At 41.9% G+C, this 26,144-nt stretch overlaps 1 protein-coding gene across 2 annotated transcripts in view; it reads left to right on the top strand.

The window, feature by feature from the left end:
* The first annotated feature begins 1,023 nt into the window (after positions 1 to 1,023).
* Positions 1,024 to 26,144, top strand: part of LOC147683684 (G2/mitotic-specific cyclin-B3-like) — a 332,394-nt gene continuing 307,273 nt past the window's right edge. For both annotated transcript variants that reach the window (XM_086944888.1, XM_086944887.1), the window contains exons 1-2: positions 1,024 to 1,105; positions 1,510 to 1,635. In XM_086944888.1, coding sequence (XP_086801014.1) covers positions 1,546 to 1,635 — 90 coding nt within the window. In that variant the 5' untranslated portion in view covers positions 1,024 to 1,105; positions 1,510 to 1,545. The remainder of the gene's footprint in view (positions 1,106 to 1,509; positions 1,636 to 26,144) is intronic.

Raw genomic sequence — 26,144 nt, 5'->3', positions numbered from 1 at the left:
ACAAAGCTACTCACACGCCTACTTATACACCCATGCAGCCACTCACACACCTGTACAGTCACTCAGACACCCACTCACACAAGGATACACATAGATACACACAGTCACACACAAACTATGTTAAAAAAGGAATCACTCATTAGTAGTACACAAAGTATACTAATTTAACTTTTGGGCTATATTAGTATATACGTTTGACGTACAAAAACTTTTAGCAAACACTCAGAATCACTGGATGATATCATCAGTGAGGTCATCTGAGATGTCACTGACCATGTCATGAGTAATGTAATTTGTGAGGTCATAAACTGTGCATTGTTGGGGTGTAAGTTATAGTTAGCTCATGAGTGTAATCTGAGCCTAACTATAACGTCCCTGTAACCTTTGTTTTTTTGCAGTGAATATCTATGAATATCGAGAGAGAGTGCTTACCACCCTGACGAAGTGTTAAAACACTTTGCGGTAAGTAGTATGCTACTCTGAAACTCAAGATTAGAGTTAAATGGTTAAAGCAAACTACAAGTACCAGAATTCAACTGGAACAGCATGTTATCTCTTTATAAGCCAATTCTCACTGTCATCCCACACATTTCAGGCAATGCAAATGATATATATGTTCTAACAAACAAAAAATTAAGAGGAATAGCAGAATTTTTGTTTCATATTTTTTGTTCAGCATAAAAGCACCCGAAGATACACATTTCAAAAGAAGACTTATTTTAAAACTTCATTTCACTTGGAAGCGTGGTTCTAACGCTGCCATTCCATTAACAGAAGTCCTGGACCGGATCCCTAGCACCTTGGTGACATGGAGCTAATGGGATGACCCTGTTAACACCCGAAGCTTAAGTTTTGACATTTATAGCAATACAGATCTGAAATAAGACCATCATAGAATATCTGAATACTATCAATGTGATTCCACTCCTGAGTCCAGTGTGCACGCTTTGCAGCTCCAAAGATCCAGCCCCTGTCTTCCATCCTGCAGCAGGAGGCAGGCTCCTGCTCTGCCAGTTCCAAATTGAAAACTCGTGAGAGCGGCGGTGATCGTGGTAAAGCGGTTAGTTTCTGAATCACTGCTGAGCGTGCGCTTCGTTAGCAGCAGGTGACGACTATTTGCTGAGCGGGGAGGTTAAAAAAAAAACTCGACTGAATTTTTTTTACAAAATAATGAGAAGAAATTACAAGGATTATTTATTCATTAGCTAAATATTTGGAATATATATGTTTTGCTATTGCTAAAGGTTAAGCAACTGTTTCTTTCTCCATACAGGTTAAAGCCTGTTCGTGCAACAGCTTGTATGAACTGCGTTGTTAAGTTTGTCTATATTACTTCGCAAATAAAAGCATAACGTTTATTTTGTGAGAAAGGCGAATTTTATCCTGTGGTATAATTGTTTCCTTGATTTTTTTTTTTACCTTTAACTCGCCCCGTTTTTTTTTGCAGTGAGTGTGTGAGCGTTTTTAATTGGACATTAAGTATTCTGCTATTTCCTCTCGTGATTGCAGTGTTTTACTTTGGGAGGGCCACTGAAGAGCGAGACCATGAACGGAAAGCGTAGCGCATCGTTAATTCGACCAGCCTGCAAAAATAGCCCTAAGAAAAGAAGAATGCTGCAACGCCACATTGAACAGGTTTCTGTGTTCTCATTTTTTTTCTTCTTCACAATCTACCTTTGACACTTTTATATGTGATTTATATGGGAAGACTTCCAGCACCGCACCGATGGAAAATTATGAAAAATACGAGTTACTGTGGATCCAGGCCGATTTCCCTCGAGTTTGCTGTGTCTTGGCGCACTTTGACGTCAGGCCCGACACCGGGACTCATTCAGCGGGACCCACACTTATTGTTTTCTGTTCAGGGCTTCAGGTGGTGAGGTATACCTCTTTTTTCAGGTCTTAAAAGGGCCCTCAGCACCCTTTTTTAAGCTTCATCGTGGCCTGGGAGGAAGGTAGCGCCTAACCCCTTGATACCAGAAACGAGACCCTAGCCTTGTCACATCACATATTGTTAAGAGATCAGCTATGATCGGGAGGTGTCTGACTTTCCCCACGCCCGGTATTTGGGGAGGGGGGGGTCTATGCATGCACTGTTAGAGGGTCTGATATGTCTATAAGAGCAATTACAATTGTATATAGCGTTACTTTTATAGTTTGTGTTACTACCCAAAGTTTGCATGACGATCAATTGTGTAGATTCATAATAACTGACCAAAATTGCAAATAAATATAACTTGTGACATGCAGGATAAGGTGATATCAGGTGCAAAAGCAGTAACCGTCTGATCTGTTATCTTGTTATTATACTTTGGAAATTACTGGGCACGCAAAGGTCTCTGCAGCAGCCGCCTCCACCCATAAGATATTTTAATCTGCAGTCTTTTAATGACCTATGAACTCAGTCAAAATAGATTAACTTCACATTTGCTTTTTATGCTAATTTTCTTTGGACAGAGTTTTTTAAAAAAAAAACATCTAAACTCACTGTCCATCTTCTCTTCCTCGCTCCACACCTTGTACCTCCACGCATTTCTGCTGCAATTGCTTGACCTCATGTAATGACATTCCACAGTAATACATTTCCTGCACTCCGACAAACACAACAGGAATACAAGTCTCACTTTTACTCGGAATCTTTAGCTGACGTCTTTGCCGTAGCCACACCTGTTTCCCCAGGTTCAGATGGCTAGCTAGATGGCTCCATGTCGGAAAACAAAGGTTTCCAGATCTGTTAAGTTTCCCAGGACCATGTATGATTAGATCACCCACGGCAGGAATTTCGGCTTTGCATTTTAGGTCTGATCTTAATTTGGGATTTGAAGGACTTCAAGTTCCAGAATGCAAAGGCAATTGAACCTTAAGAGCTATTCTGTCCCAGATCTGTGAATCTTGAAAGTTTTGTATACATAGTGCTGGAATTTTTATTGTAGAAATATCCTTGGTTAGAACCCCTTTGAAGCAAAGATCAAATACAGCTCTTAGAGTGCACTGATGTGTTGACTGTCAGTTCGTCACTGAAAATGTGGAACTCTGACAACCTGCAGCTGTGCAATATGCATTTCCATTTTACCATTCATCATGTCACTCCTGAATAAGTCTCCCCTCGCCATTTATCCTTACACATTGTCTTTCCTTTAATCACGTTCAGTTTTATCTCCCCTTTTCCAACTACCATCGTTTCTCAAGTCTATTGTTGCCCCTTTCGTAGGGTGATCGGGCCAGTGCCGACTTTCCCTCAATTGTTCTGGCAGATTTGAGCAAGCTTGGCTCATGTTCCAGTTTTCAGAGAGGGTCAACTGAAAACCAAGGGAGGGACGTTTCTATGTGTTCCAAAGCGGGATAAGTTAGTTGTTCTCAGAAAATAATTTCATTAACGGGTGTGATAGTGGCTTTAAAAATAGCATTTTATTTATATTCCTAAGTGCTCGTCTGGTTTTCTGGTTGATGCGCTCAGTCACTCTGTGCTTTTTCGCTCATGGAAAATTGTAGCCCTTCTATTTTGGTGAAATGTCCTGTGTTTTTCTTTATTATTATTTTTTTTAATTTATATTTTGCTTGACCTAACTCGGTTTCTCTCGCTTTCTTCAAGTTTTTGTCTCTTGTCTTCCTGCAGTCGCCTGAAAATGCCCATTACCGTGAGCCCATAGCTAGTTTAATTGTCACTTGCACATATTAATATAAAAAAACTTTAAAAGACGCAGGTGGCATCATTGTATATTTATTGGCAATTGATACAGTTGCGTATTTCATTTTAGCAAGAATTCCCTGTTACTTTGACATTGATCGTAACCACAACTGAGAGAAGCCACGAGGCCGACCATTACCCTTCCGTGCCCCTCTAGTGAGCAACCCTAGTTTAGATCTTTCGGGGGAACAAGGCATCAGGGTCCACCTTTTTCCTTCAGCCGGTCCGATAGCCAATGCCAACTCCAAGCTATGGGTCCACTGTTTTGCTATTCCAGACAATTCCCTCATCCGGAAACGCACGCTTTTTACTACCATCCCCCCCAAAAAAAAGTCTCCTCTGCATCTTTCTACTATCCACATCTTTTTCACCATTGTTACATTTTTGCCTAAAACCAGTACACTATTGGCTTATTTTTTTTTTACTAGCTGCTGTTCAAAAGTTTCGCTTCTGTCACAAAATACCGCAATATTTCCAAATTCTATCCTGCACCCCAGTTTATTTTCTGTCCTGCATTCATAACTGTGAGCCGGTCTTTCACACCCATTGGAACCTGTCAATCTTGCCCCTTTTTCATGTTGACTGGAAATGGCATTAGTGCAATTTGCCTTCTCGAATTAGGAAGATGACAGTTTTCGTAGATAACTTTACACCTCTGTAAGCTATAACCCCCAAAACGTATCCACTGAACACTATCGCTATCACGCCATTGCCTTTACCTGATATGGCGACCTTAAATTGGCCTTTGGCCACTTCGGAAACTAATAGAAGCAAACATGCCATGTATTCCCATGTATTAATCTGAGGAGCCCGATTTATGTGAATAGTTACCTCTGCTAAGACACTTACTGCAACTTCGCTGCCCCCACTCATATTCTCGTTTCCCTACTTCCCGGATTTTACAAGGGACCGATGACCAAGATGGCGACCGAAATGTCAATTTAAGACCAAAATGAAGCTAATAAAGATTAGCAAATACTGCAGAAATGTTGTTAGTGGTGTTGATAGCGGTGCATGCTTAACACAATAAACTGCTAATCATCTCTTCTGGTATCCTAAAATAAAGGCTATTACAGTAATCATCTATATCCTCTGAAATGATCCCAGTCACTAAACGACAATTGGTGCTGACCAAAAAGGTAATAACTTCGGAATAATGCAAACTTGTAATAGTCTTGTTTAGCCATAGGTATCACTTGGAATCTCAGGGATGTGCTTATCTTTTCTACTGACATCACTGAAGACCTCATTGCTGGTAGTTTTGTATCAATAATTTTTTTTCTGTTCTTGTTTTTGATAAGATGAAGTCTTTGTTTATGGCTCCTTTCAAGTTCCTTCTCAAAATATATAGATATACTCTGTTCTTGAAACGTTCACCCAAACATTCAACCAGCGTAGAAAACAAAACGTGGCACATCCAATTCAGTTCTTCAGGTTTATTAAAAAAGAATCTATTTTTAAGTCATAACACCAAGTGCACCAACAGAGTGAGATAGCTTGCGCATTTTGGCTGTAGCCTTGCACACAGCCATAGAGATGTATTTGCAGAGTGCCCATTTAAAGGAGCACACGGTCCAACTCCACCTCTTTCAACAACTTTATTTACAATAGAGATATGCTAATTTTATCCAGTAACACTTGATGTTTGGGGCACAGAGTGGAGAACCAGGCCTTATGGGCCTGGCGGCGCAGGGCACGCCTTAAATCCACGAGTTCACCTGCCTTGTTGAACAGAGACACGAGACACTCTGTTGGGCGTAGAAAACCAGGTTTATTAACTGCAGCGAAGCACAGTTGTCCCAGAAGTACAGCGTATATTCGAAGGACACTGCCACTTTAGTCCGTGGCGCACAATCATTTATAGCACACCTATTTACTTTATTTTTTATTTTTAATTTTTTTTATTGAACCATCATTCAACAGAAGGTAATACAAATTACAAACTTAATGTGATACATCGATTTGTTTACATTTAAATTCAGAGGAAAAGAAAAAAAAAAAGCAACACATTTCAGAAATAACATATGAGGCCAGAAAAATTTCCATTAACCAATACCACTGGGACAAAGCTCTTCTTTCCATAGTGATATAGGGTGCCACAATTCTTTACCACGTATTTTTGCTTTAATTCCTCTAGTTGCATATATTGCCGATTCAAAAGAATAAACTGCGAGAAGTCGAGCTATCCACATTTGAAAGGTAGGAGGAAGAGTATCCTTCCAGCGCGTGGACAAGATTAGTCTCAATACAGCTGTACCTATAAATAACAGTCTTTGTACAGATTTATTTAGCTTTAGCGAGCTATCATATCCCAACACAAATAAGGTATCGGACTCTGGAAGTTTGCGATGGAAGACTTTCTCCCAAAATGTAGCAATCATGTTTTTTAATATACGTAGCTCGGGGCAGCTACTGAAGAGGTGAATTAAAGTCGCTGGGCCTTGTGAACAGCGTGGGCAATGATCATTTTCCCCTTTCCCCCATGCAAAAAGTTTAGTAGGGGTAAAATATAGATCATAAATGGTTTTGTATAGTTGTGCCTTTAAATTACTAGCCATAAATAATTTGCTACTCATTTCCAATGATTTATCTATATCGACGTCGGGATTATTTAATTTTACCATCCATTTAGTTTCTGTTTTCTCGAGATCATCGTTGACATTAGTTAATAAAATATTGTATAATGTTCCAATCTTAGTTTTTGCAAGATGACTTACTTCTATTAGATCGTTCTTCTGAAGATTAATAACATCTTTTTTAGCTTTTAGTTTTGCCTGTAATTGTGCAAATTTAAGAAAATCCCCTTCTGGGAGACCAAATCTTAGTTTAACATCATGAAATGTGGTTTGTGGCCCATTTATCCACACTTCGTTAATTGTTTTTATGCCTAAACTATACCATTTCTTAGCTGTATGTTCAAAGTCAAGGTCAGATGTAATGGTAGAATGGAAAATGGGCGTATATCGGTTGAATTTGCCAATCTGTGTATGTTTAAGTATCTTATTCCAGATCAGCCAGGCACTTTTAATAATTTCACTCTTAGTTCTATTATAATAGGCTTTTTCAGTTTTTCTTAATAACAAGCCTTTCGCTTCTTGCCCTAGCATTAATTCGTAGATTGTTGGTATATTGATGTTAGAAGTGTCAAAGACTAAGGGTGTTCCTAGAATCATGGGTTTTAGATGTTTTAAAAAGGCTGCCCAGTAGTATAGAATTAAATTTGGAGCAGTAAGCCCACCTCTGTTAAGCGGAGTGGATAGATAGAGTAAAGATCGTCTGATCTTCCCATTTTGCCAAACAAATTTGGAAGTAAGCTTATTAATTAAATTAATTATGTTAGGATCTATAAATAAAGGAATGGAGCGAAAAAGATACAAACATTTCGGTAATATATTCATCTTTAGATAGTTCACTCTGCCTATGATGGAAAGATGCAAACCGTTTACCCTATCCAAGTCTGTCTTAATTTTTTCTATTAAAGGATCAAAATTATTTTTGACTAATATCTTTGTCAGCAGATACTATCACTCCCAGATATGTCGCGTTATTTGCTCTTCTTGCATCTGAGCAGATAGTATTGTCTGTGCACAGCACAATGGTCTTTCCCCTATTCAAAGAATACCCCTATTCAAAGAATAACCCGAATATTTACCGTATTGTAATGCGAATAATTCAATTTCGCGTATAGCTTCGATCGGGTGGGATGTTAGTACCGCGATGTCATCAGCATATGCTAAAACTTTGGTCTCATGGTGATTATATACTATTGGCTTAATCTTGTTACTTTCTAATAGTTTTAAAATAAGAGGATTAATATAAAGGGCGAAAAGTAAAGGAGAACAGGGACATCCTTGCCTTGTGCCTCTTGTTATATTAATAAAATCTGATTCCAGTCCTGAAATTAAGACTTTTGCTTTGGGTTGATGGTACATAGATTTTATAGATTTAAAAAATTTGGGGCCGAAACTAAGACGTGTCATGGCAGCCCACAGAAAATTCCATGAGACACGGTCGAAGGCTTTCTCAGCGTCAAGCAGGATCATAGACATCTGATCCCCCGTGACCGACATGGCATCGAACAGAGCGATGGTGCGGCGAATATGATCCGTTGTCCCCTTGCCTGGAACGAAACCATGCTGCCACGGAGAGACAAGATGCCCAATGACCCCGCTGAGTCTGAGAGCCATCCCTTTGGCATATAATTTGGAGACCGAATTAATCAATGAAATGGGACGGTACGACGTTAGCTGTTCGGGCGATTTTTCCCTTCTTGGGAAATATTTTAATACTAGCCTCATCCCAAGAAGGTGGGGGAATGCCATTGTACTGTACACCCAAAAATAAATCTAGTAATAAAGGGCTTAGTAGGGGGCTAAGAATCTTATAGATCTCAATTGGCAATTTATCCGGGCCCGCAGCTTTACACGAGGATACAAGTAATAAAGCTTCCCTAACTTCATCAATAGTAATCTCAACTTCAAGTATTTCTCTCATCTCATCATCCAGTAGGTTAGTAGTTGCCGTGTTGTTAAGGAATCCCGCCAAAAACCTATCTATAGCTTGTTCGGAATTAGTCCCTTCTTCAGAATATAATTTTTGATAGTACTGCTGAAACTGGGCAATAATATCTGGAGACTGAACATAAGTATGTCCACCTTCTATAATAGAAGTAATATTATTATGCACGTTTTTTTGACATGTGCGCAAGGCCAATTGTTTACCAATTTTTTCACCTGTTTCGTAAACCTTCTTCCTATAAGCTCTGTAGGTTTGGGCGGCCTTTTGACTCAATACAGAGTTAAGTTCAGTTTTCAGGATCGCCACCTGGAGCCATTGATTATGAGATTCTTTATTCTCTTCTATTAGGCGCGTATGTTCTGTTTCAGCTTTGGTTAAATCATTTAGCTTTGTTTACGTATAGTTTTCTAGCTTTAAGGCATGCTGCATGTTGGAAGCTAGAGATCTCACCTCTTAAAGCAGATTTATATGAATCCCAAAATATATTTCTGGAGGTACTAAACCGATTAATGTTGAAAAATTCCTCGGTCCAATTTTTAATATGCAAGATGAATTCGGAGTTGGTTAATAACTTCCGGTCAAATGACCAGGACCTAGATTGAGTAGTGAGTGGATTAAATGTAATTACACAGATTAAGGCATTATGATCTGAAATTGTTCTTGGCATTTTTTTATAATTGATAGTGGGATAAGATCAGTGGTAACAAATATAATCAATACGGACCTGTTTTTGATGAGGATGAGAGAAATAGGTAGACCCTTAATCTTTTGAATTGTTATGTATCCACAAGTCTGTTAGCCCCAAATTGTTGATAAGTCTATTGAGAGCTTTATAAACGTTAGGTTTGCGTCCTTGGTATTTTGTTTTGGGGGGGATATTAGACAGTGGTGGTATTAATGAAATGTTAAAATCTCCACAGAGAATTAATGGGCCCTGCCACATAGGCAGCTCAATTTCAAGTTCTTCAAAAATTGTGGGATCATCTAAATTTGAGCCATAAACTGTACAGATGTTTATACCGCAAGCCAGTTTAGCAATAGCCCATCTGCCATGGGGGTCTGATAGATTTCGTACACTTAGCCCCACATTTTTTTTCTCCAAGAATTGCCACCCCCCTAATATTTGAGGTCTGTGTGGAGACCGCCAATAAATTATACCCATTAATATTCAACAATGATTTTTTTATCCCAAGGCAGATGCGTTTCTTGCAGACAAAGTATGTCAAGAAACGCATCTGCCTTGGGATAAAAAATCATTGTTGAATATTAATGGGTATAATTTAATCTGAACACTTTAGGTCTCTAGTTTCTATATGTTTAATTTCAGTAGGTTCAATTGACCTTTCATTTACTTTAAGTTGTTAGTTACAAACACCTGTTGGCCAGAGCCTGTTGTGCACTGTGGGAGTTTGCCACATGGCCTCATTGCAGCTAGGCCCTGAGCACAACCCAATTTCTGTCTATCTGCTTGTCAGGATTCCGAGCAAACACAGGGAGTATATCCTGCTTGGGTGCTGTAAACCGTTAAAGATCCGTCAGTGGACGTTTGAGATTAGACCTCTAACTGCATGAAATAATGTACTCCGTTCCTTGTATGAACGTACCGTCAATCAATCAATCAGGAGTTTGTTAAAGCGCAACTACTCACCCGTAAGGGTCTCAAGGCGCTAGGGGTGGGGGGGATACAGGTTCCATTCCATCAAGGAGGGGGTCTGTCGAAGAGCCAGGTTTTGAGGTTTCTTGCGAAGATGGGGAGCATTGTTGTCTGTCTGAGGTGGAGCGGAAGGGCGTTCCATGCTTTGGTGGCGAGGAAGGAGAAGGAGCGGCCTCCCAATCTGGTCTTTCTGGTGCAGGGGACCTCTGCGTAGGAGAGCTGGGCTGAACGTAGTGTCCTTTGGGGTGCGTGGAATTTGATCCGACTTTTCAGGTATGCTGGTCCGGTGCCGTGCACGGCCTTGTGTGCGTGGGTGAGCATCTTAAAGGTGATTCTCGCCTCGACGGGAGCCAGTGGAGTGTGCGCAAGTGCTGGGAGATGTGGCAGTGTTTTGGCAGGTTGAGGACCAGTCTTTCAGCGGTGTTCTGTATGTTCTGTAGCTTGCGGATGAGGTTTTTGTTTATTCCGGTGTAGAGTGCGTTGCCGTAGTCGAGTGCTGGTGACCAGGGCGTGAGTGACTCTCTTTCGATGTTCGAGGGGGATCCATTTGAAGGTCTTACGAAGGAGGCGGAGGTTGTGGAAGCAGGAAGATGAGACAGAGTTGATCTGGCGGTCCATTTTGAGCTCGGAGTCCAGGATGATTCCCAGGGTGCGTGCGTGGTCTGTGGGGGTTGGCGGGTTTCCGAGGGCGGTGGGCCACCAGGTGTCGCTCCTGGCGTCCAGGTAATCACGGTCAGACTCCTGTTTAGGGTCCTTCAGGGCTCAGTCTTTGCCTGGCAATGTGTCATTAATTGCATTGGCTTTCTCATTTTACTTACTAGTTTGCATTCATATTCGTTCCTCACGTTTTCTGTGTTTTCACTCTTAAATTCCTCACGTTTTCACTCTTAAATTCCATCTGTCTAATCTCTTCTTTGTTCGCTAGTTCCCTTTTGTTGGTATGTTTGCACTTGTAGTTCTATATGATCGGTGAGCTTGTAGCAGCGTACAGGGGCCTTACTACTTGATTGATGCTTGGCCAGGGGCTCAGTGCAGCAACCTCTGTTTCCACAACTGGTATTGTGTTCCTTGATCTGTGATTCCCTGTTCTTGCTGGCTGGTTAGATATACTCACCTGTTCGGTTTTCCAGCTAGTGAGGGTAAATTCACTAGCTGGAAAAAAGCTCTCTTGCGCCCTCTCTCTCACAGCTAACACTTGAAAAAACGCTGTAATGTTTTAGCAAAATAACAAGTCCTTCCTTTTGTACATCAGGTGCTCCATGTGAGATATGTGCAAAAGGTTCTCAAGCAGTAAGTTACAAAAAGCAACAATAAAAATATGTACAAATCCAAAAGTTAAAAAGCATGCAATCTTCAAAGCACATGCTTGCCTAACACATAATACCCAATCTCCCTTCTGGGGTCCTGTATAGCCCGTTTGCCTGCCATTAGGGAACTAGTACAGTGTGGGCCACAATATTTCTCGTCGACATTTTTGCCCCTTTCAAAATACGTGACTCCCTTTCATCGACAGGGGTCCTCATCAGGACAAAAAAACACCTGTAGATCAAAGTACATATCAATGTAGGGCCACACAATCTTTAAACCAGTCAGGTTTGCCAGTCGAGGTAATGAATGAAGTAAAATGGATGGGGAAATCCACTCTGACTTACCACGTCCTAATCTATGTGCCAGAGTCTCTGGTCACTTTAGCAATAGGGTTGAACTTAATGGAAGGAATGTTAAGCCTACTAGAGCGCTAACTCTCTGCTGCCCTTTTGTGAATTGTCTCTTACACGGAGGCGAGCACACTCAAGCAGACACGTAAACTCTGCTTTATCTGTCAGCCTCTTAGCCATGCCACATTTGCATTTGATTGATGTAGTGAGCGGCCGTATACAGAACGGTAAGAGGCACACGCAGTATCTGCAGCATGGTTTGGTGCTCTTTGTACATGGGTTTAGGTTAAATTTGCTTTACATTCTTTCTATGTAGTTCATTACAGCGACTGGTTCTTGACATCCGGTCCTCATATTTTCTGGTATGTAGAACCCTTTGTGGGAGTTTAGCATTTGCCAGTTTCCCTCCTAGAACCTTACCATAGCAGAGAGATTATTGGCTCTTGAGTGGATGACTAAAATGTTAGTTGGGCCTATAATCTTTGTTTAAAGATTTTAAGAGGCCTGATATTGATTTATCTATGGGTGTTTCTATTTTCCTGATGAAGACCGCAGTAGCTAAAAGGGAGTGTTAGACCTGGCATGGTTTCCCAGACTTTTGGAGGAAGGGAAATTCATGTTGGCTCATGAGCGGACTCTTAATGAACTGGACATAAAGACCAAGCAAGTAGAGTACAGTGGTGGCAGCAATTCTTCAGTGCCCGGACATGAGGGTTCACATATCTAAGGCTTTTGTGTATGACTTTGTGGTAGGAAACAAGAGACAGATGGTTTTTGGCCTAGGAGATTGCTCTACAGATGCACAAGGTCCCTTAGGGTTGGTGAACTGGTCTGTAGAGACACAGACCAGAGTAACAGGATACAGGAATTCATCATGAAGGAGGCTTATTCGGGAAGTTTAGCCCCAGAAATGTACAGATGGAAATTCAGGGATAGTCAGAAATTTTCCCAATAGACTTGGGTGGATTCCTTTTGCAAGGCACTGAATGGTTAGGTGAAGGGAAGTGATGTGAACGATTACAAGGGATTGTACAATTTGATTGTGCAAGAACATCTGCTTAGTCTTTGTTTTGTGGAACTGCACTAGCACCCTGTGGATAGTAAGCTCAGTGTTATCAAGGAATTGGCCAAGAAGGTGGACTACTGGGTCGGCACAAGTGTCCAAAAGAAGATATCTGTGGGGGGGTGGAATAATAAGTGTGTAAAGGGTCCTCCCCAGTAGAAGTAGGGGACACACAAAGTGTTGTTAACCCCTTCGATGCTGATGACGAGCTCAGCTCGTCATGAACAATGGGAAAGGATGGGAAGCAGCACGGCACAAAAATCACCGCAGCAGCGATGCGGTTAAAATTGCCACAAAGTAGTTCCGTGAGTTAGGGCTCCCATCCTCCTACTGAAAAGAATTGGTCCCCTGAGAGTAAGTCTCGAAGAAAGGTACACTTGAAGTGTTTTGAGTTTCAGAAGAAATGGCACTTCAAGGGAGAAGCTATGTGTCCCACGCGGGCACATCCCCCACCATCTTGCTGTCACTGAGGTTAGCTAGTGTAGCGCTTGGGGAGGAGACAGGCCAGGGATAGTTTTGGGGACAGTGCAGATGTTACCCAGCTGTCCCTGGGTGACATAGATGGTTGCCTGACAATACTAGGAAGTAAAGGCAGTGGGTCACAATCAATGGACAGAGTATGGAGGTTCCAAGACACAGGAGCCAGCATGACAGCCGTCAGTCATCATCTGGCCTCTTCATAGGGGGTAGCCCCTTTTGCATTCCACAAAGTGATTACAGCTGATACTGTAAGAGTCACTACTCTGGTCTGCTTAAGGTAGCTATGAGTCTATCCATGCCTGTGATAATATTCTCGAGCATGCCACCTGGAAGGAGGTGGAGCTCTGCTCCCATGTGGAGATGTTTAGGTTGCCTGAGTGGGTGTGCCTGACCTCATGGTTCATGGCAGCCCATCAGGGTGGTCAAAAGTACCTACCGCCTAGAAGAATGGCCCAGGTACCTGTCAAAAAAAGGAAGGGGAAAGTGGCATAGGAAATCTCCTGAGACTTCCACAGTCTGGGATGAGGTTGACCCTCAGGGGACACCCCAGTACCTACAGAGGAGAAAGTGGCTGAACTGGGGGAACTGCCTAAACTGGCCAGTTGACCGCATAAGGGGACCCACTAGGAAGGAGTTATAAAGGGTGCAGAAGGAAGGCCCTTCTCTTGAGGGTCTATGGCAGCAAGCTGAGATACAAGCAACTGGTGATGCCTCTGACAAGTACCTGATTTAGTGGGAGAATGGTCTCCTGTATAGCAAGCCTAAGATTCCAGAGTCTGGTGCAACACATGTGTTGGTGGCTTTCCCAGTGCTACGGGACCTCATTACTGGGCCTGGCTCATGATGTGCCACTGGCAGGTCACTTGGGGCAGGGAAGGACCTTTGACAGGCTTGTCACTTGCTTTTGGGGGCCTCAAATGGGGAACACCTCACATGTGTACTGTAGGTCTTGTCCAACCTACCAGGTGAGTGGCAATAAAGGGGTGAGTGCAAGGCTCCGCTTCAACCTTTTCCTGACTTTAGCAGCCCTTTTTCGAAGGTGGGCCTTAACCTCATTGGGCCACTGGACCCTCAAGACATCCATGGGAAAAAGATGTGTTCTGACTTTGGTGGACCATGCCACCTGTACTCAGAAGCTACAACTCTTGGAATTATGACAGCACCTGTCATGGCTAGGGCACAGATGGGGATCATGAGGGTTTCCGCAAGGAGGTGGTGTCTACCCAAGGTATCATTCTTGTCTTACTCCATGAAGGCCTTATGGAAGAAGTGTAGGATGACCTTTAAATTCACCACACCTTACCACCACCAAACCAGTAGGTCGATTTAAAAGTTCAACCGAGTCATGGAAGGCATAATTATCTATCATAAGCCACCTACCTGGATCCCTGATGATTCCATTGGGGTGACAATGCTAATTCCTAGAATCTTTCCAAGACTTGCCCTCAGTTTACAGGAAGAGACATTGTTCTAGTGGCAAATTGCCATAGAAAGGTGGTTGGGATGGAGAATGCATGTAGAGTCAAAGAAGCTGTGGCTTGTCTACTCAACAGAAACACTGCATCAGGCATTCACACTAGTCTAATGAATAGCAGCATAAAAAAACAAATAAGGCTTTAGTATAGTATTAACTCTATCTCTTAAGGTATCACATCTCTAAAGCTTTTCAAATCTCAACCAACCTTTAGTTTTGTTGTTTTCTTGTCAATTAGATTGCCCGTAGAGGCTCCTTTATCAGCATTTTCGAAACTGTAGTGAGTATGAGTTCAGCATCCAACCCACAAGCATATTTGGGCAGGGATAGCTTTAACCAAGTCCTCTCTGACAGAGCCCTGCCAACACTATGTACAAGTTGAACAAAAAAACTAGTGCCATTTATTTGCACCACGATGTTGCGACTGAGCTCAGCGTGAAGTAAAATGGTCTATTAATGTCTCTCCAAGCTGGGAAATGGGTAATTGGCTGGCAAAGAGGTTAAGCGAAGAGGAGTGTGGATGGTCTTTAAATAAGACTGCTTTAGAATGTTCATAAAACTCATGTTCGAATTGTTAGTAACAAAGAACAAGTGCAGATAATTGTCTTGATGAGGCTGCCTTCTAGAAGGTGCTTTAAAAAATGTTCTCAATGTTCGTGGTCTAATTGCTTATAGCAAGGAACAGGTGCACATGATTAATTTAAAGAGGTTATCTTCTAGAAGGTTCACAATGAGGTCATCTATGCCAGTTGCTTGATGCTTATTCAGGTGGATTTTTTGGATGTTTCTGTGGCGCCTGAAACATGACCTTTAATATGCATGGCAAAACAATTGAAAAAGCTATTAAGCCTTTCCAAGGAAACCAGGGAACACTAGCTGCTGCTAGGTATTACCAACAGCATGTAATCTGGAAAAAAGTCAGGGTACAAAACGTTTGTTCATTTAGAAGTGTTAAGAGGAATGAGGCATGCCAGTATATTGTGATAGTCGAGAGGTGAGCTGTCGCAGAAATCGTGAAATTGAGTCTGCCAGACACCCCGAGATGTAAGTGCCTCTTGCCATGCCTTTTGTTTGCATACAGGGAAGTACTGCAGAAGGGGGTTCGTTTTAACCCCTTTGACCTTCTGTATGGACACCCTATGAGAGGGACTCTTGTGGTAAGGACTGGGAGCAAACCCCAAGAGAGTCCTCCGGTATATAATCAGCTGTGTGCTGTCCCTTTGCAACTAAAAGACCCTCTTCCGGAAGCACCTGCTGGAGAATCTGGAAGCTAACCAGGAGAATATTAAACACTGGTATGAACAAAATGCCACTCAAGTTGAGTTTCAGGTTGGTCAAAAAGTGTGGGTAATGGAGACTGTGAAGCACAGTGCTCTGCACGACTGTTGATCAGGGTCATATGATGTAAAGGAGCACAAGAATGATGTCACCTACTTGGTGGACCTCAAGACTCCTAGGAACCTGTTGAGGATCCAGAATGTGAATAGTCTCCAGCCCCACTTTGAGAATCCTAGTATTTGATAATTGGGTGAAAATGGACAGTAAACCTCTCATCTAGCTCTTATCTTCAAAAGAGCAGGGTGGGTCAGTGGAGGGTGTCGGCCTCTCCCCTATTTTGACCCTAGATCAACAGGGAGACTGCAACAAGTGGCAGTTTACCTCTCTTCTCACTTTCCCTAGGGCTCACTGCACCAATGATATTCCCACCGGGGACAGTCCACCTGTGAAAAATAACATTTACATGTCTGATAAAGTGAAGGGTGACATTAAGAAGTAAGTCTCCAAATTGTTATCACCGGGGGTTATTGAGCCTCAAACAGTCCTTAGTCCATTCCAATAGTGCTGGTCCCCAAGGCTCACTCATGGTGCCACACGTGAACTTCAGTTCTGTGTGGACTACTGTGTGCTCAATGCAGACTGGTGTGTGCCACATCACCCAGAGCTGATGAGCTCCTAGAGCAGGTTGGAGCTGCCAAGGTGCTCAGCATGTATAAACTATCTGGCACTGACAGATTGCCTTGACAGAGGGGGCAAAAAAGAGGTTCTCGTTCTCTACACCAGAAGGGCACTTCCTGTTCATGCCCTTCCGGTTAAGAATGTCCCTGCCACCTTTGAGGTTGGACAACCAAGGACTGGCTTCGTTGGAGAACGTCAGTGCTGCCTACTTAGACAAAATTGCTGTCTTTTTAGAGATCCAGCTGGGAGGACCACCTGTCTGAACCTCAAGGAAGTGCTTCAGGCTCTGTAGAGAGCATGCCTGACTATCAAGGCCTGTAAGTGCCAGATAGGGAAGGGATTTGTGGTCTACTAGGATCACCAAGTCTGAGGTAGCAGGGTGTAGCCCCTCCAGGCCAAGATTGAAACAATCCTAGCTTGGAACCCCCCGAGCCAGGCAGAGGTGGGAGCCTTTTTAAGCCTCAGTGGTTACTACAAGGGATTTTCAGGGGGTTTTGCACCATTGTTACTCCCAAGAAAGAGCTGAATTCCAGGAAGCAGCCATGTCAGGATCTGGACAGAGGTATGCCAGAACGCCTTGGATTAAATGAAGAAAGCCATGTGAAATGCACCCATACTCAAGGCCCCTGACTACTCCCAGAAATGTATTGTTCAGACTCCAAACATGGTGTTGGAGCCTGGGTCAACCTGTAGCCTTCATCTGCAGGAGCCTGCTTACCAGGAAACAGAGGTGGAACATAATAGAAAAAGGCCTTTGCTGTGGTCTGGGCACGGAAGATGCTAAGCTGATTTCTGTTAGGCACTCGCATCGAAGTTGAGAGACAACGGGCTCCTCAGGCGGTTATTGGGGGGTGAGAATCCTACTGGGAATGGACTTTATGGTGGAACACACACCTGGAACAGACCATGTCAATGTTCTTTCCAGGTTCTTCCACCTTAGTGAAGGAGCTCCACAAGGGGTTGGGTAGCTCCCTCACTTTCAGCTGAGGGGGAGGGGGCCAGTTTTAGACCTGACATGCTTGGCGTGGCTTCCCTTGACTTTTTTTTGCTTTCTGGGCTCCAGCTTTGCTGACTTCATTTTTGCTGAGTATGGTTTCTTGCAGAATCCTAAAAAGAACAACTCTAGCAGGAACGATTGAAATGCTTTTTAGAGAAGCACAACTTACTATATATTGCCTCCAGCAGTAGAAAACTGTGTGTGCAATCAATTACTAGGGAACCGGAGGGGAATTAGTATCTCTTAGCTCCAAGAGGGCTTTACTTAACACCAAATCACAGCGTAGCTATTTCTTAATTATCTATTTTATGGTGTAGATTTCAATAGCCCAAATCTTTTCACAAATAACTTAAAAAACACCTTCATATATTTAATCAACATAAACGCAATGCAGGAAGTAGATCACATTAGCATAAAAACTAGCTGAACAGGAGCTGCGGCAAAGGTGTATTATCTAGCCTTATTACAACAATTAAAATAGGAGCGTTCTGCCAGCAGGTATCAACATCTAATCCATTGGTGACCATCTAATATGTGGCTCAGACTTTCCTTATGTGTCCATGGTCCCAAAACTAAATGAAATACATAAATGTTTCCTGAATGATTGCTTTGATCCTGAAAAATAGGGGTGATGTGTTTCGGCCTAAGATTTAAGGCCTCCTCAGGACAAGGCAGGACCTGGGTCACCAAAACTAAATAATGAATTGTTATGCAAAGGCACGCACTTTACACAAACTCCTATTAACGATTTAACTGGGACCAAACAGTCCTCAATTTTCCATAATCTGTCGCATCAGCGATACGAGACATCAGCTTGTTGCTGTAACCATGGAAAAAAATTAATTGGTGTGGGGTTAGACTGTTAAGTTCACGGCTAGCATGGTTCTGTCTGTCCACGTCCTCCAATAGGAACTACTTACTAGTGAACAAAGTTACTGGGACATGGCAGTCCTCTACCTTCCAAAATCAGTGCCATAAGCAATCCAATATGTCAGCTGATTGCTGTGAAGGTGGAATCCCAGTCTCTTTAGGATTCTGGGCAGGTCACCTCTTCTGACCAGTGCTAAACTACCGGTGCTCTTTACCTAATACATGGAAACATTGGCATATCCACAATTGGCACATTTATTTTACTTATAACTGCAGAGTAAAGTGCACTACATATGCCCAGGGCCTGTAAAGTAAATGCTACTAGTGGGCATGCAGCACTGATTGTCCGTCCCACTTTAGTTGCCCTTTAAAATTTGTCTCATGCCTGCAATTGCAGACCTTTTTTGTGCTGGTTAAACTGCCATTTGTACCCAAAGCTTGCTTTTTTATACATATCTAACCCCTATGCTAGGCACTGGGCAGCTCCAAGGGCAGGGTGCATTGTATTTTAAAAAGTATGAAAATGTAGCAGAGGTATGCCTGATGAGCCATTCACTTCCTGATGGCCCGTAACCAGGCTGATTGTTCTTCCTTGGTTGGATGGGCGGGAGGAGCTGACACTTGCATCTGAATAGGGTTATGCCTGTCCCAACACAAAGAGCTGCATACCCCCATGTAGTGAGTCTGGAGCCAGGGTAAGAGAGCAGGGACATGTGTACTTCAAAGGCCTCTTTGAAGTCTCCCCACTTCAAAGGCACAAGTGGGTATAAGTAATGGACCCCTGACACCACCAACTCAGTACACGTCTGGACCGGAGGGCACTCTGCTAAGAAGGGCTGCTGTGCTGCTGAAAGAATTGTCACTCTGTTGGACTCTACCCTGCTGCCTTCCTTTCTTGGTTGTTGCAAGGATTCTACCTGAAATCCAGGCTCTTGCTGGCTTGCCTCCTGTTAAGTCTGAGGGGCATCAGACTTCCCTCAATGCTGCTGCTGCCGCCTCTGGACTTTTCCATCTGGGAGTACTGCCTTGTCAAGTGGTGCCAATACAGTAATGGGCCCTGTGGAGTTGGGTTTTCTGTCTATTTCTGCTAGAATCCATGCAGTGCTGATTTTGCTCTGGTCAGAACCAACGCATTTCATCTCAACACTGGTACATTGCCGCTTCGAGGATACCACAGTGCTGACCACCTGGTTGGACGACCACGCATTGCCTTCATCACCGGTGGTTTGAAAAAAGTGCCCAGTTGCAACTGAACTGACGCATCGCCTACAATCTGATGGATTGGCGCATCGCCTCCGATGGCTCCTCACACTTGCTCGTCGACGTTGATGCTTCTTCCTTGAAGGTACTGTTTTCAGCATGCCTTGCATGACTCTTGTTTCCGACTCATTCTCTATCATGGTGTAGCTTGACTTTTCAGATTTGACCTGATCCAGCAGGACCAGATAGCCCCAGTTAGCACTTTGTGATTTTAGGCACTGCATTTCAAGATATTCTTTAAAAATTCCTAACTCCGGTTCTACTTATTGGATCTTTGTCATTTAGTCTAGTTTTGTTCAATGAATTAAGCTCCATTTCTCTAACCAGTTGTAGATTCTTTTTGTCTTTTTCACTGTTCTACGGTAAAGTGTTGCACAAATACTTTATACATTGCCTCGAATGAGTGCTTTGTGTCAAGCTACCTGAGGGTGAGCACAGGTTGATTTAGTGTGTGTATCCAACTTACCCTGACTAGGGTTGTGGTCCTTATTTGGTCAAGGTGCATACCTCTGCCAACTAGAGACTCCTTTTCTAACAGGGAGCCACACCTATTTTGAAGGGGCTTGAAACGTCAACAACTAATATTGTGACCTGTGCCATACTCTTTTCCTAATGATGATCAAACTGCAATACAAGCCCACCGAAGGAAGATTGTTTTATCATGTATTGGGTGGGCATGTTCTTTAAAGATTGTCTGTTCTTTTACTATTGGATTTTTACATATTTTCATTGTTGCTTCATGTAACTCACTCCATGAGCACCTTTTGCACCTATCTCACATGGAGCACCTGAAGTACAAACGGAATGACTTGTCCTTTTGCTAAAACAATGCAGCATTTTTTAACTTGTTTGCTGTGGTCATGCCTAAATTCATTAATGAATCTATTGAGCATTGATTGCAGGATTTGTATGATCTGTTTTAAGATATTACTGATCCAATAGAAGCATTGTTTCATATATTAACTTTTAAAAAGTTGATATTTTGCTGCCCTAACTAGTTGATGCCTGCAGCCTATTCCTAGGTCATATGACCGGGTGTAGTTTACAATTGGACTTTTTTCCTCCCAAACAGTCGCACAATAGAGGGATTAGCTGTACCTGGAAAGGTTATCACTGGCCGGATGGGGGAGATCCGGGTTAGGCACTGCCCCACTTGAAAATTAATAGCCTGTTCTCTTGCTTTATACGAAGGTTAAATATGTCCAGATAGCCAGAATCCAAAACTCGGGCAAAAAAACTGTTAGAAAAATACCTGTTCTATGAGCCTATAGGAGACAGGACCAACCTGCTCCTTTATCTACTCAAGGTGCATTGTCAGTCTCCCTGACTACAACAGCTCCCACTATGTTTTTCTCTACAGAAACAAATCCTGTTCCGCTGACCTTCACAGAAGCCGAATCGGACCTAGTGAAAGCCTTGTCGGCTTCAGCTTGCAGCTTTGTTCCACTGTAGGTTTTTGGCTTCCAAAAATAGAGATGAAGTTTGAATGTGGAAATCTTCACCACAACTTCATCCAGCATCTCCGTGAAAATGATGCTGCCTCCTTGGACGGTGCAAGCAGCCTTGCCCTGCTGAATTTACCTTACAAGATATTTTCATCACATTACTTGTAAGCCTGACAGTAGGCACCAAAGGAACCCAATCCACTTCTTGTTTGACCTGCTCGCCATTGCGGATGGCTTTCATTTCAAACTGACCAGGTCTCACGGGACTTGATGTCTGCATTTGTCGCTTTCATCTTTTATGCTGTAAAATTCATAACTCCGGTTCTACTTTTTGGATTTTTGTCATTTTGCTGTTTGATTTTTTTAAATTTACTCTGTTTATAAGTTGCCATTTTTTTTGTTGTGTGTTGACTTCATTGCAGTATGTGTGTTTCATAAATATTTTACAAATTCCCACTAAGTAAAACCTGGCTGCTTTTTTGCTAACCTCTGAGAGGTTTGAGCAGAGGTTTAGTGTAAATGCTTTTTTAGTTCACCCTGTCAGTATCTCACAAGGTCCTGTTGTCCTGGGCACTAGTTGGAGCCACACAAGTGGGGAAGCTTTTTTGTTGGGAGATAGGTGAGAATACCGAATGAGATATAATTTGTCATTATAAATTGAATTTCCCTCTATTATTGGCTTCCATTTGCAAGCCAATGTGCAAGAAAGATCGCATTTTGAAAATTGCTGTCTGAATCCCACATTATGGGTAACCTCAAATTCAGAGGTGTACACATTCCAACTTCTAAAGCTTGTATTCTATGTGCATCTGAAAAAACAGGTTTCTTTCAAATCTATTTTCTGTTTATTATTTTAACATACATTGCCTCATGATCGTTACACAATGGAAACTCATTAGAAGCTGTAGCATAGTTGCTGGCTATGAGAATTGCATGTTTAAGGATCTGATTGAGCAAAAAGAAATAGGTTCTGTATAAAGCTTAAACATTGCTGCACTATTGTTCTGCCTTTCACGTCTCTGAAGTCAAACCTGTCTTGCCTGACGCAGTCAATAGAACTCATCCCTGCACACCTTCAGCCTTAGTATAAGGGCAAGCAAAGCAGAAAAGAGTACACCTATTCCGGCAGAACGGTAGCTGTTGGTACAGAAAGTGACCTTTTTGTAAATTTGTGTTAATCTGTTCAGTAGTTGTGGAGTCATTTAAAGAATATTCCAATTGTATGTGTATGTAGAGATATGCGGAGGATCCGCGACCCCTTCCAATTGGATTGGCTACCAACACTTCAAACATTATTATTCAGTCAATTTCTAAGTATTCTTTTATTCTATTGTCTAACTGTAATGTCCCGGTAACCTTTGGATTTTTAAGTGGGGAAATATATATATATATATATATATATATACACACACACACTTTTGTCAAAACATTAAATTACAGTGTCTTGGAGTTCTGTTGGTTTCCTTCAAACTCTTACCAGACAAACCTATAAAAAAAGAAATAAATATATGTATGTGTGTGTGTGTACGTGTGTGTGTGTGTGTGTGTGTGTGTATGTATATATATATATATATATATATATATATATATATATATATATATATATAATCATTTTCAGGAAAGATCCCTTTCATAGATGTGCAATGGTCAAGGTCAGATTGATGCACCACTTCTCAGGTACATACGTTTAGAATATGTACTCAAATTCCATATTCTGTAGTGCAAACCTTTACTGTGTGCTTGAACAATGTAATAACTTTTATAATCTTTAGTTAATAGGAAGAATTTCTCATAACCCACTGGAGCTTATTCCTAATCCAGTCATCTACCTCCACATTCACTTTGACAGCATTCCTGCCCTAAAAAAACTCCTTTTGTCAAACTTGAATTTTCTTTTCCCAAATTCTCCAGCTCCTCTCAACAGAAATATTGATAAAACATTTGTGCCAATGCACCTACCCAGTACCTATTTTTCAAATTGGGTTTCTGTCTCTGAATATGTCAAAGGGAGTTTTCCCAGTGGTTTGTTGAGAAGCTAGTCTGAGATTAAATCCTTTTGAGTAATTCACTTTTCTATTCAAGTTTTGCACCCTGGTCAATTGTGTAACTTTGTTCACTGTATGATGGAACCTCTCCACCATACCATTATGTTTGGCTGATACTGAGCCCCGTTCTTGTGTACAATCCCACAGTCTGAAAACTGCTTCTCAATCTCCTTTGAATAAAACTGCAAACCGTTGTCTGGAAGCACAACTCTAGGACAAACACCGGACACCTAGAAAGTTTAGAAATGTACTTCTCACCCAAAGCACAGCTAAGGCCTCCCTTTCAAAGATTGATTAGATTGCTTCTGAATTTCTAAGACCCTGAGAAGTGAAAGAAAGCAAGGACATAATAACACCCTTACTTTAACCAACACAGCACCTAACCCTTGAGCCCTTACTTTATATTCGGGACAAAAGCCTTCATACAGGGTATTTAAAAAAAAAAAATCATCCTTTAACTTTAAGACATTTTCCTTTCACTCCTGGTTCCTCCAAATATCAACACTCTTGGCATGAGTTTTGGCAGCTATACAGCTAACAAACTTACCATAGAATTCAATCACCCAGAGAAAAGAAAGAAGATCCTCTTTGTTCTGCGGTACCTTGTTACCCTGAATGACTTCCTACAGCTAACTATTAGATTTGATGCCATGACCATTCACAGAATGCTCAAGATATATGACCTAATATAACCCAAAACCACACTCCTCCGCTCGCAAAGTTAAACCACGTTCTCTGAACTTCTCCAGTACAATCAGAGCGATTTATTGTGTTCGGACCAACACTTTCCAAAAAAACTGAATATCTTCTTGATCGAACTTCACCTATTTGATTTATGACTCTGTTTTTCAGAGGGGCTATGACCCCTATTATAGTGGAAATCCTATACTGTACGAACATGAGGGTGTTGGACATAGACTGTGATTTATAATAGCAGATGGAATGTCAGACATGCACAATGTTTATGTAAAAACCAATAAAATGCCACAAGCTGTAAAGAGATGCTTTTACAAATCAGATCTACCAGATTAAAAATGGTATGTCTCCCTCGGTGCTCCTTTGTGCCTCTCAAACTCGTGTTGAGGTCGCACACTGTGGACTCGAGCCAGAACCCCCTGGTCACACCGGATATAATGCTTTAGTTCAGAAATCAGCCTTTCAACACCACCTGTTGATTCCAAGCAAGGTAAAATCAGTAATAGAGCAAAGCTCCTGGAAACTGTTAACAACCGCTGGTTTCACTTATCTGCAGGGAAAGAAGAATGAAACGGTTAATGCTTCAGGTGTAAAATGTAGCCAAAACCCCTCTTTGGTCTTTAAAGAGGGCAGAAAAGTAGAATCCTCCAACTCTTAATCGGCTTCCAGAGCAGACTGTCAAACTCGGTCCTGCTACAGCCTGTTGAAGTGACCATTTGATTTCCATCCAACAGGTTGCCAGAGTGTAAAGGTATGATGGGGATCAATGAAGATGAAGTAGTTGAGGTGTAGTATGTTTGCCACAGCGTTCTGTGACTGACTTATTGGAACATCAGGACTAGAGCATATGTGTTCCATTCTCAAACTGGACCTACCAAGATGCACAACCTTTCCAGGAGGTCACTAGCACAGTTCGTGGACAATACCACACATCTACATCTAAACATCGGCTTTTTTGCAGATTGCCCAAAGCAATAGTCATTTATGCCAGTTATTTTGAAACTTCGCAAAATTATATGGAGGAACATACCTGTTGAAATATTGACATGGAGAAAGTAAGAAGAAAAATCAGTGATTACAGGTGAATGGGTGCATTGTGGGTCTGTGGGGGTTGTGAAGTGAAGAAAATGCAAAGAAGTATGTGTAGGAGAGAGTTAAATGTGGATGCTGAAGAAAGATGACATAGATATGCTGATGGAATTCTGAAAGATATGGGAAGAAAATGTAAGTGGTGACGGAATGAAGAGGAAAGTGGGTGTAGGGAAGTTCAGGTCAGTCTTTAAAGCATACATAATAAAACAAGATAAAATTATACATATAAATTAACTTACCCGCCATCTCAACCTTCCCCTTCTTCTGATCTAGACTCATTCAGAGTACACCAAATTTTGATACATACAATCCATTTTTCTTAAACAACCCAACTCTAAATTATCTAACTTTAAACTCTTAGGCCAAGCCTCTTGCATCACTAATCCAAGCATATTTTTTATTTTGCCAGGGCACATGTAACCACTAGAGATTCCAGGTTCAACAAAAGTGCAAGTGCATTATTATGATTTATATGGCATCTTTAAAAAAGTTGATTTAAAATCATGCGGTGAATCCTATTAAAATGACGACCATCTTTTAGCAAATGAACATTCAAATTTTGGTACCTCAAACCACATGTGAAGCTATTATCCTCATTCCGAAGAACTGCAAATTTTGAGCCCTTATATTTTGGACATTCACAGCTACCCGAAATTTTTATAGACTGAATGTAGATGTGCGGGAATACTCTGCTGTTTTCTCTAGATTACAACCTATACTTTTCAGAAGGTCTTTTCCTTACATACTCCATATCATTCAATCTAGGATCTCTCCTACTTGCCATATTTAGATAAGCTTTCAAAAGATGGGAGGCCTCAGCCATCTTAAATTCCTCCATTTTTAGGGCCCCTGCAATGGCAATTAACCTATTTCTGAACTGCATTACCCATCTTGATTCACTCCTTCCTATTTCAGTAGCATATAAAGCTGATACTTTCTGTACCTCTGAGGACCAACGCTTGTCCTAAAATTGTGAGGTTGCTTTATAGGACAAAAAATTCCAGGCCTGCAAATCCCCTTCCAGTCTTTTTGGGAGAGCCAACAGTTTTTTTCGAACACTTGTTCTCACACCTCTCCTACCTTCCCTCCATACTTGGGGAGCATACTTCGGCCACTTAAAGACATTGAGTAGGGGCCATTGCATTATAGGATGTCATTATAGGCTGTCAAAAGGGGAGACCATGTGGGCCACCAAAGGTTTTCTTAAAATTGACAATGCCCCCATTTTTGCCCCTACCAGTGTATCCA

Source organism: Lissotriton vulgaris, chromosome 11 (genome assembly GCF_964263255.1).
Source record: "Lissotriton vulgaris chromosome 11, aLisVul1.2, whole genome shotgun sequence".
NCBI classification, from domain to species: Eukaryota; Metazoa; Chordata; class Amphibia; order Caudata; family Salamandridae; genus Lissotriton; species Lissotriton vulgaris.
This window is presented reverse-complemented; position numbering and strand designations above follow the sequence as displayed.